General features: G+C 37.9%; 1 protein-coding gene across 1 annotated transcript in view; it reads right to left on the reverse strand.

Moving 5' to 3' along the window:
• STX6 (syntaxin 6) overlaps positions 1 to 12575 on the reverse strand; it is a 51334-nt gene that overhangs the window by 25100 nt on the left and 13659 nt on the right. The window contains exons 2-3 of the mRNA XM_027565497.1: positions 8335 to 8504; positions 6399 to 6493 (exon numbers count right to left, since the gene is read on the reverse strand). Of these exons, the coding sequence (XP_027421298.1) occupies positions 6399 to 6493; positions 8335 to 8504 (265 nt within the window). The remainder of the gene's footprint in view (positions 1 to 6398; positions 6494 to 8334; positions 8505 to 12575) is intronic.

Below are 12575 nucleotides of genomic sequence, written 5' to 3' on the forward strand. Positions count from 1 at the left end.
TCCCATAAGGGTGGTGTCATCTACATATCTGAGGTTATTGATATTTCTCCCGGCAATCTTGATTCCAACTTGTGTTTCTTCCAGTCCAGCATTTCTCATGATGTACTCTGCATATAAGTTAAATAAGCAGGGTGACAATATACAGCCTTGACGTACTCCTTTTCCTATTTGGAATCAGTCTTGTTGTTCCATGTCCAGTTCTAACTGTTGTTTCCTGACCTGCATACAAATTTCTCAAGAGGCAGATCAGGTGGTCTGGTATTCCCATCTCTTTCAGAATTTTCCACAGTTTATTGTGATCCACACAGTCAAAGGTTTTGGCATAGTCAATATAGCAGAAATAGATGTTTTTCTGGAACTCTCTTGCTTTTTCCATGATCCAGCAGATGTTGGCAATTTATCTCTGGTTCCTCTGCCTTTTCTAAAACCAGCTTGAACATCAGGAAGTTCACGGTTCACATATTGCTGAAGCCTGGCTTGGAGAATTTTGAGCATTACTTTACTAATTCTAATATTAATTAGAATTAATTAATTAGTAATTCTAATAGGATTTACTTTAAGGAAATAATATAAAATATATACCAAAACAGATATACAAAGATGTATACTGCAGTTTTATTTATAATGTGAAAGAATAAATAAGCATCATATCCAAGCATGAGAATAGTATCAGATATATCTGTATCAGATATTACAATTAGGAAGAGAGTTCAGTGAACAATTCACAGAAAAATACAAATGATCAAACATGAAAAGATGCACTAATGCATTAATAATCAAAGAAGTACAAGCTAAGAAATATTTTTCCTGGTTAGAGTGGGAAAGATGAAAAATATGAACACTACTTAGTGTTGCCAAAGGTATTAGGAAATATAAAATATGCACTCTGCTATTAAGAAATATCATTGATAAGGTCTTGATACTTTGAAAATATTTATCTGTGTTTAAAATGGGCATTTTCATTGAACTTTTTAGTACTTAAATATCCAAGATACACTCACAAAGATAGTTCCTGAAGTATGGTTTGTAATTGCCAAAAATTAACCACATAAATACGTACCAACAGGGTCAATGATCAAACAAATCATAACAGAAACAGGTTAGAGAAGAGAGCATAGCCTCTCATGTCAAAGACCTGGGTTCAAGCTTAGTTATGCTTTTTAATAAATATGCAAGGTTGGACAAATTACTCAATTTTTCAAAGTGTTTATTTCTTCCATATAAGATGCTATTTTATAGGGTCATTGTAGGGGATTAATAAAGTATGCAACTATGAAAAAGAATACTCTAAATCTACTCTGTCCAATAGCTGTCAGCCAACTACGGTTATGCACTGAGCACGTCAAATGGAGTTAGTACAACGGAGGAATTAAACTTTTGACTTAATTTTAATTAATTTAGATTTAAATTTAGTTACTGGGAAAACTTTCACATATGTCTGGAAAATCTGGCTATTTTCCAGTAAATCAACCTTTTCAACTGTAAGTTTTATAAACTCTAAATACAGATGAAGTATCTCCAATGAAAAGCTCAGTTCTGAATTGAGATATGCTTAAATATAAAATATATGCCAAATTTGTAAGTTTTAGTAAAAAATTTTTTAAAACTTTATAGAAATCTCAATTTTTTTAATATTGATTACATGTTTAAGTAACAGTCTTCTGGGTATACTAATTTAAATAAAATATATTAAGTTTGTTGTTGTTCATTAGGTAAGTTGTGTCTGATTCTTTGTGATCTCATAGACTGCAGCACACCAGGCTTTCCTGTCCTTCACTATCTCCTGGAGTTTTGCTCAAACTTATGTCTATTGACGGAGAAGGCAATGGCATCCCACTCCAGTACACTTGCCTGGAAAATCCCATGGATAGAGGAGCCTGGTAGGCTGAAATCCATGAGGTCTCGAAGAGTCGGACACGACTGAGCGACTTCACTTTCACTTTTCACTTTCATGCATTGGAGAAGGAAATGGCAACCTACTCCAGTGTTCTTGACTGGAGAATCCCAGGGACAGAGGAGCCTGGTGGGCTGCCGTCTATGGGGTCGCACAGAGTCGGACATGACTGAAGTGACTTAGCAGCAGCAGCAGCATGTCCATTGAGCTGGTGATGCCATCCAACCATCTCATCCTCTGTCGCCCCCTTCTCCTTACCAGTTTCTTTTTATTTTTTAAATATGACTACTAGAAAATTAAAGATAGCTTGTACTTTAGTATTTCTATTAGACAGCATGTATCTGTATTGATATAAAACTATGTCCACAATATTTTTACATATAAAATTACAAACTAATATATCATTTCTTTTAAAAATATATTTCAATTTCGTTTTATAGAAATGCCTAGAAAAAACAGATAAAACTGATTATTTTTATAGAGTGGAATTATAGAATGGAGGCACATTTTCACCTTTCTTATTCATCAAAATTATTTGCATTTTTTTTAAAGTACAGATTATTTTTAATTTTAAAACTTAAAAACGCTTATGATTACATAACAGTATAATCACAAATATGGACAAATAAAACAAAGTTCTGTTTTTGTGTTGTATTTTGAGTTTAGGTTTCTTTTTCTATTTTTTGTTTTTGTAAAATTTTTCTAATTCTCTTTAAAAGCATGTGTGTGCATGTGCTCAGTCGCTTCAGTTGGGTCTGACTCTTGGTGACCCCATGGACTGTACCCGCCAGGCTTCTCTGTTCATAGGATTTTCCAGGCAGGAATACTGGAGTGGTTTGCCATGCCCTCCTCCAGGGGCTCTTTCCAATCCATGGATCAAACCCATGTCTCCTGCATTAGCAGGCAGGTTTTTTATCACTAGCAACACCTGGGAAGCCCTTAAAATGGGCATGCATTACTTTAATGAAACACACATTTAAAGGTTTCCATTTTTAAGTTTTCCGTTTAATAAAATGTGTGTGTATGTGTGAGTGTGTGTTAGCTCCGACAGTCAGTAACCTCAGAGCTGTGTGGTGCGCATCCTGTGTTTGGCATTGCAAAAGGCAAAGAGCTGTGGCTTTCACTTTCAAGATGGTCCTTTCTTTATGCAGGGTAAAAACTGCCAGATACCATGCCACAGATCACCTTATTAGGATCTGGGATTTTAAGTTACATTGCTAAACAGTTTTGAGTATTTTGTAACACCTGTCATGCCAAAAACATAATTAAAACTCATCTTCTTTTAGAATAAGCAGTCAATAAGCAGTTAGTACTGATAAAATATGGGTCACTTGTCAAAAAAAACAACAAATAAATGAAACAACTTGCTGTGTATGCTGTTCTCATTTTGCGCCATCTTCCAAGCTGAGTGAATAACACGCTGGAAATCCCAGTGCTTCCCGCGCAGAGGACTCACATCCCAGCGTCATTTGTAGTGACACAGTATGCCTCACTCTTTTTGATTAACCAAAGCCATTTCTATCATGACTTATAACTGACTATAAACAATTCTTAGATTTGAAGAGATGGATTTTGGGGAGAGGGTGCTATAGTTTTGATTGCCTTTGAAAGTTCAGAAAGTTGCAGTTAGTGAGGATCATTTACTTGTTAAAGAAAACTGAGATCGAGAGAGGCTACATGACTTGCCATGCTGAAAATTTACTGAGGTCTCAGGGGAGCCTAGAACTCATGTCCTCTCACTTCTTATTCATTATTTTGCCATTGACTACAAAAACCTTTCACTATTAAATTAACCCAATGTCACTTCTGCAATAGATCTCCATAACACAAATATATCACATGTGAAATCTCTGATATATAGGCAACTCCACAAATGTTTGCTTTCTTTGGGCTTCCCTGGTGGCTCAGAGGGTAAAGAGCCTGCCTGCAATGTGGGAGACCTGGGTTCGATCCCTGGGTTGGGAAGATCCCCTGGAGAAGGAAATGGCAACCCACTCCAGTATTCTTGCCTGGAGAATCCCCATGGACGGAGGAGCATGAGGGGAAACAGTCCATAGAGTCGTAAAGAGTTGGACACGACTGAGCGAATTCACTTCACTTTGTTTTCTTTAGTAAAAAACTGCTGGTAAGACTTAATAAAAACTGCACAAACTAAAAAGACACTTGGAAAAACATACACAAGACTCTTTAAATACAAATGACTTATTTAAAAGCAAAAACAGTGGACATTAATTGAGAAGAAACCGAGATAGAGGTTTAGTTCTTCAGACAGAACAGCTACAAAAAATGTGTAACGTACCACTGCCTGCCCAAGGAAGGAGAAAGCACAATTGGCACAAATGCATCAAAATGCAGTCCTTCAAGCGACTGAATGACATCGAACTGACACTGGTAACCAAGGAGCTTGCATAAACTTGTGGTGTACAAAGTCCTAATCTGAGCCTGGCCTTGTGTTTCATTTACCCAAAATGCTAACTCTCTGAACCTATGCTATCAGTGTCCTTGAAGTGGAACTCAGAGAGCTCTGGATACAAATATTGTCTAGTTGAATATAACAATACTGAATCAACACAATGCTTTTAAAAAAAAAATCAAGTTACTGTCAATTACCACTTCTTTTTTTACACAAAACCTCAACTAGAATTTATTAAAATCAGAGAAGCAAAAAATCAGTTAGGTACTATTAACCCACCACTGGCAAATAGTAACAGCTTCCAAATTAGAAGGCGGACCAAAAACTCTAACACATTCAGTTGGATCACACCGTTTTGAGTCTACTTTAGCTTTCAACTCTAAAAGGACTCTGCAACATTGTGAAGTATAGATGATTTAGAATACTTATTGCAAAGAACATACTTTAAAAAGCTTTTCAAATACTAGAAAATGAACTTTGGATTACACTTTCAATTATACCAACTCACTTAACGTTTACTGTATTGACCTCTGAATTTCAATGTGCAGAACTTCTAAGTACTACCTTGCAGAAAGAATAAATATAATGATTAAAGTCAAGAATATATGCATCACTGCAAGGCATCATTTAAATATCAACATCTACAGAAGTCATCTTCAGAAAAACCTATCACAAAAAATTTAAAAAGCACACACTATATTTATAAAGTAAGTAACTGGGAAATTGTTTGCGCTACCCAACAATATACCACCTAACAACAGGGCTTCCTTATCAGAATATCCTCTGAACTGGCTAGAGACTAGGAATGTCTAACCCAAATGTTCACTGTATAGATGGGGTGTACATGCTCAATACATGCTTGAGTGCTCAGTCACTCAGTAGTGTCTCTGCCACCCCACATGGACTGTAGCCCCCAGGTTGCTCTGTCCATGGGATTTTCCAGGCAAGAATACATGAGCAGGTTGTCATTTCCTCCTCCAGAGGATCTTCTCAACCCAGGGATCAAATCCACATTTCCTGAGTCTCCTGTGTTGGTATGCAGATTCTTTATAACTGAGCCACCAGAGAAACCCATAGATGGGGCTCCTAGATCTAAATAGGTTACCACCCCATAAACATGGGTTTATTTCTAAACAATTTTTAGGTATATGGATACAGAAAGGCAACTAATGAGTAAAACAAGGAATAAGAATCGTTTAAAGCTCAGTGATAACCTACCATTTGAAATAATTTCAAAAGGAAATCACATGACACGGAGTCTTTGGCAAACACATAGCAAGGTTCCTGCCTAAGATGACTCTTAAAAAGCCATATGTTAGCACTGGTATGATCCCAAGTCTTTTTATTCAAGGAAGCTGCTTTCTAGTACATATGTTAAAGACAGCTGGTTCTCTTACATCTAGTTATGCTAATCAACTGGCTTAGCCATATAGTTTCAAAATACAAACATATCTTAATGATACTTCACTTACATGCTATTTTCTCTTAGGTCTTTTTAACAATAGGTTAATATCAAAATAATCTGAGACTAAAGATTTTTTTCCCTTGGATTGATTTCTTATAGGCTGATGATTGCTTGCTTGCTCTGGATAACTCCCGAAAGGCTGTCAAGCAGTTGTATATGGAAATGTCAGTAACTGGGTTGCAAGAGTTCCAGAAGCAATTCAGATGGTAGAAGAGGCCGCCATCCAAACCCAGTAAGAGCACTCTTCACAATGCAAAGTGATTACCAATCAATCAGGAAACCAAATGGTTTCTACCATAGTTCTTCTTTTTGTCTAGGAACACAGCATACTAAGAAATAAAGAGGAAAAAAGACAACTGGTCTGGAAGAGTGAGACAGATGGACAGGAAGGACACAATAACCTTCCCAAAGCCAGCAGTCTATCCCCTCATTTTTGCTCTGAGAAATAAGCCTGATGATATTAACAATAGATTTTTTTCTATCAGAGAAATTATATGTGGAAACTGTCATTTAACTCACTTAAGGAGGAGTTTTATAGCTGACCTAGTAGTTTACATTAAGGGAAAGAGTTTGGAACAGTCTGGCTTTTTCTTGCACAAGTAACACAATAAGATTTCACTCCTTACCCTGACAACCTGCCGAGTACTTGTGATGAAGGCTTTTCTTATACTCAATTCGGTTGCATCAAGGTTGAATTTCCTAGGATTTGCTTCAACTATGCGTGGGTCAAAAAGTCAAGGTAAAGCAATTTCATCAGCCAAAACCTAACAGCCAACATCAGTGTTAAACCGCAGATCTCTCACAAGCAAGCAATAAAATCTGGCCCAATTTCTGAACACACAGTCAACTTACACTGATCATCCTCAAACTTTCTCTGCCCACAGCTAGACAGGGTTCCTTGTGCCCCAAGGCAGAGGTGACCTGCCTGGGTTCACTACAAACCCACAGGTGTCCGGCCACAGCTGAGCTAGGCTCTTCCACGTGCCTACCACTGTTTTGACTCCAGATCATCTTTCCCAGGACAGCGATTGCAAGCCGTTTTCATTTGCCATTCCCAACCATCCCACTTCTGTCAAGATGCTAACTCTGCTTCTTAATCTAGAAATCGAGGCTTCTTCTCCGAGGCTTCCCTGCTCTTTTCACCCCGACCCTGGGTCACTCCATGGCTCTCTGTACTCATCTCTTATCGTCCGCAAGGATGCGTTTGTAATAATATTTGACTAATGTCTGTTCTTCCTCCTCCAAGCCCCCTTCTACCCCCACCATAAGTTCTACAAGGGTCGGTACACTTTTGCTTATCAATCCAATCTCAGGAACTAGCAAGATGTCCAGCACATAGCACACTCAGTGACTATTTGCTGAATGACGATATCTATTAAAACTTTTGTTCTCTTTATCTCACAATTTCTCTATCTCCCCCAATCTTTTTCTCTTCCCTCCTATCTCGAGGTAGGACATATCTCCCTGTAAGGGTGCTTTTGCTCCCACCCCTTCACATATTTCTCTTCCACTAGTTTTAGAGAACATATCTGTCTTTTAATAATTTAAAAGGTACCCCAGGGTCATTTTGATGAAAAGAAATTATCCACTCCACAAGTCAACTCTATATGAACCTGTGTGCTGACTATAGACTGATCCGGACAAAATCTGGTTTCCTTTATGTTTTGTTACACTCAAAAAACAAAACAGGCCTCAGAACATGCAAATGGCATATCTTCAATCTAAAGTTATGACTGAATATTTCCAGTTGAAAAAACGGCCATGTAATCCAACTTTTACAGTTCCCTGGTTCATCCATCATATCAGCGAACTTACTTAACATCAATAGCATGACTTGGCACATAGATCTGCTTTAATAAGTGCAGTTTCATGGGACAAGATGCTTCTCTAACGCTCACTGGCACTGAACAGGAAAGTCTGGGGAAAGATTTTCTTTTGATCTCTAATTACAATGTACGATATTGGTCTGTATACACCTCCTCAAAATAATGACAGCTAACACTCACAGAAGCTCTCTGTGGGGACTTCACGCAAGTCCAGTAGTTAGGACTTTGAGCTTCCAAAGCAGGCATGCAGGGGGCACAGTCTGATCCCTAGTTGGGGAACTAAGATCCCACAGGCTGCATGACTCAACAACAACAAAAAAGAAAGTTCACTGGGTCAGGCACTATCCTAAGCTCTTTACCTGATAAACTTTCAACAATCGTATGAGCTAGGTACAACTGTTACCTAAGGTTCTACTGAAAAGCAAAGTGCCCAGAGTCACAGTTAGCAACTGGCAGAGGCAGGACTTGAACACCCAGTCTGACTACAGGGTCCAAGCTCAAAGCCACTGCGCTACGCGGCCTCTATGTTGCAGAATCTGTCATGCACTGAAGCAGAATTTGATTACTCTACCTTAGCCTCCTGGGCAATGATTTTAAGTGTGCCATGGTACAAATAAGAGCAACATCAATCAATGATAAAAGGAAATATCTAATCTGTGTATTTGAGACATCTGAATGAAAACCTGTCCATTTGCCTGTCTGCCTCACATGGCACAGATGCCTCAGAAAAGGATATTGATGGTTTCGTCGAGGTCCTCTAGGTCCCACTCTATGCTCCGGAGGTTGTTCCTCAGCTCGTTGGTGGTCCAGTCGATTTCTTCCCTCGTGGCTGTGGATGGGTCCTGGAGGAGCTCTGTCCATCTCTGAAACAATCCCTGTGCAGTGTTGACTGCTTTCTGAACCTCTCTGTAACCAGGTAAAGGGAAAGGAGAGAAATGAGACAACGCTTACTATGAACAAGTTAACACAAGACTTATGTTAACCATTACAATCAGACCCCACCCTCAGCAATGAACCACCATTCCCCAAAGTGTTTCTCCGTTATTACAGAAGGCTCTTCATGGACAAATATCAAAATTCAAAATTTTAAAATAATAGTCTGAGTATTATGTTTTCAGTTGATTTCAAAATAAAACAGCCACAACTTAAGCAGCTATAACATCAAGTTTGTTCGTAAAGTGAAACTGCTAGCCGCTCAGTCGTTTCATCCTTTGCAACCCCAGGTTGCTCTGTCGGTGGGATTTTCCAGGCAAAAATACTGGAGTGGGTTGCCATTTCTTTCTCCAGGGGATCTTCCCAACTCAGGGATCAAACCCGCGTCTCCTGTGTCTCCTGCATTGGCAGGTGGGTTCCTTACCATCTGAGCCACCAGGGTGTCCTTTAAATTTTGTAAAGGACAAAATTTAATTTTTCTAACAGACCATACTTAAAAGTAATCTAAGAAGCTATAATACAAATTAACTAAAGGACCATTAACATTCACACATGCTGCTAGTTGGTGCAAAGTAATTTATATTCAGATGAAGATTCTAAAACAACTTTCTTTTCCTTAGGAAGACTGCTGGGAAAGGGGGGTAAAAAAGGGTAGATAGAAGAGTTACTGTTATACAGCTCATCTTTTAGAAGGTAAGTATTTTAACCTGAGACATTTTAAAATTCAAAATCTCATTAGAAGATTCCCCAGCAGTATTAGCTTTATATATCTCTATTGTACTTTCTACTCTGCACAGAAGATTAGTGTGCTTCAAGTTCAGGGGGTGAGACTAGGCCATTAAGTACTACGGTCTGTTTTCTTTTAGATTATAGATAACAGCCACAAGGTCTTAAAAACCTTTCTCCCCACCATTGGGCCAATATCTACCATTAAATGTTATAATCTAACACTACCATGTATAAAAGCCAAAAAGGAGTCATTTTATAATCATGGTCTCTTGTGTACAAAGATTATAACCTTCATGCTCCTAAACTAAGATACCTGTTATGATCCTTCCATGATTTCTTAACCGACTCTTCTGGGTGTTCAATCAGTGTGCTTGTTGCCTATGGCTTTAAAACAGGGAGCTGCACGCATCCTATTCCCTCTGACATTTCAGGTGTCAGAGGAGACAGCACTAACAAAATGAAAAAAGGTACCTTATAATATCTTGGACTGTGAATACTGATGAGAGCTAAAAAGCTGAATGTTAAATACAGAATTATAGACACTGGATCCAGCTGAATAAATCACTGAGCTCTGTGGCCCACAATCAATCTACCAGGAACAGTCTACTATGTTCAGCAAGTACTTTTCATGGGTTCAACAAGTCCCCTCATTGCTCCTCTCACATCAGCCCTATGCTTTCAGTGCTAAAGAGAAACTCTATCTGAGACAGAAAGAGGAAGGACTAAGTAACTGAGATGCAAATCTACTATTTTTACTCTTTATTGAGGTTTCTGGCTGATCTGGTAAAGAAAAGGGCATACATTTTCCCATAATATGAAGTACTTGGTGAAGGGAAGTTTGTGTTGAATTGTGTTGAATACCTTCTCTGATAATAGAAGGCAGAGTTAAAAAGTTATCTAAGACGATATATCTCATTCTAAAGGACATAAAAATTACCAGTTCTGTAAAGGAAATCTGAATTCTGAATTGCTTTTTGTTTTTTTTTTTAATGATTTAAGTTAATCACTTTATTTTTTTTATTTTATTTTTAAACTTTACAATATTGTATTAGTTTTGCCAAATATCGAAATGAATCCGCTTTTTGAAAACTAGAAGTCTCAGGCTGGAGCATACCACATTCTCTACCACCACCAGACAACTAGGATGCTGGAATTAAACTCTTAAGCGCTAATCCATAAACTTTTTCAGTCTCAGGGCTCTTCTGCACTTTTCAAAATTACTGAAGACCCCCAAAGAACTTATTTTGATGTGGGCTCTTTATCTGTTGTCATTTACCATATTAGAAATTCAAACATATTTTTAAATATTTACCAATTAATAAAACATTACAATGAAATTACTGTATGTTAATGTTTTGCAAAAAATTTCTAAAACAAAAATATTTAGTGAGAAGACTGGCACTGATTCACATTTTTGCAAATCTTTGATTCACATTTTGCACATTTTGCAAATATCTGGTTTAACAGCAGGACAGGTATATTCTTACAACTGCTTTTACACTGACTGTTTACATACGTTTTGGTTGAAGCATATGACAGAAATCCAGCCTCATACAGATATATAGTTGGAAAAGCGAGGAGTACTTTAACAGTCTTTTCAGATAATTGTGGATATTCTTTTTTGTCGCTCTAAGAAAACTTGACAAGTGGCAGTTTCTTAAAGCTTAGCGGCAATATGAAGCTGCAACTGCACCAAAGACCCTGTGAACACCTCGTACACTGCAACTCACTGCTCCATCTTCTACAGTGAATGCCTCTTTCACCCATCATGTACTGCTCATTTGCAAAGCATTTTACCAAGCATCAAAGATCTTCCAAATGCTGACTCATTTCATTACACAACATCCAAAATCATACAAGAGTATCACCACCAATCCCACTACAAAAACTTTAACTACTTGGAATCTGTAACATGATACAAGTTGAATCAAGCTTCCCAAATTCTTTTTTTTAAAAAGGCTCTAATTTCATCATCCGTAAAAATATTGTCAGTTGTTTTCCAAGAAGTGACAGGTTCACCTCATTCATTTTTGAGAAAATCTCAAGGTTTTTAATGGATAATTTTGATCCTTGTGAGCATATGCAAGTCTCAATAACCAGTCTGCAAGTCATTTTTTGAAGAAAAAAATGAGATTCTGTGGAGGAAAAAGTGAGCTATTTCAGCTTGTTACTGCATCACGGAAGTGCCTTCGCTGGAGTCAGTCATCTTACAATACAGCAAAAGTGCCCCATGCACTCTCTCATGCTGTCACAAAGAATATTAAAGTGTGTACTGAGGTTGGGAGAAAACAACTGTGAGTTACACTTCTGATTAAATAACTTGTATCTACAATATACATATATATATATATTAAACTCTCAAAACTTAAACAAACCCAATTAAAAAAATGGGCACAGTGAAGACCCAGCACATTCCAAAATAAACAAACAAATCTTTAAAAAAGAAAACGGAGCTGATTTCTTAAAAAAAAAAAAAGGGGGGAGGCCAAAAGATCTGCACAGTCACTTCACTAAAGATAACATACAAGTGACAAGTAAGCACATGAAATGATGCCCAATCCCTTTAGTCATTAGAAAAATGCAAAGTAAATCCATAATGAGATACCACTACAAACTTGGAATGGCCTCACACAACCAACCGACAATGCCAAGTGCTGACCAGGTGGTGGAGTAACTGGAACTCTCATGGATTGCTGGCGGCAACACAAACTTGTACAGCCATTTTGGAAAACAGTGTAGTCGTTTCTTAAAATTAAACATACAAAACGTACATTTACCATATGACCCAACAACGCCACTTCAAGACGACACAAAAACACACACACTCACACAACAACCTGCAAATTCTTACAGTGGTTTTAGTCATAATAGCCAAAAACTGAAAACAAGCCAAATGTCCTTCAACCAAGGAATGGACGGCTCTGGTACACCTTCACAATGGAATAGTACTCAGCAATAAAAAGGAACAAACCATGCCTACATGCAACAATAAAGACAAATCCCAAAACGTATCATGCAAAGTGTAAGAAGTTAGATGGCCACACAATGTATGCTTCCATTTCTGTAACATTACGGAGGAGGCAGAACTATAGGGAGAGAAAACACATCAGTAGTTGCCAGGTGCTGGACATGGCGGGAGGGGGACAGAGAGAAACTTCTAGGGGTGATGGATCTGTCCTACAACTTACTTGTGGAGTGGTGGTTACTGACTACATGCATTTGTCAAATTTCACAGAAGTATACACTAAAAAGAGTCAGTTTTATTGTTGGCTAATCATAACTTTTAAAAAGTGAGGAAAAGTTGGGACTTCCTAG

This window comes from Bos indicus x Bos taurus, chromosome 16, assembly GCF_003369695.1.
Source record: "Bos indicus x Bos taurus breed Angus x Brahman F1 hybrid chromosome 16, Bos_hybrid_MaternalHap_v2.0, whole genome shotgun sequence".
Classification (NCBI taxonomy): Eukaryota; Metazoa; Chordata; class Mammalia; order Artiodactyla; family Bovidae; genus Bos; species Bos indicus x Bos taurus.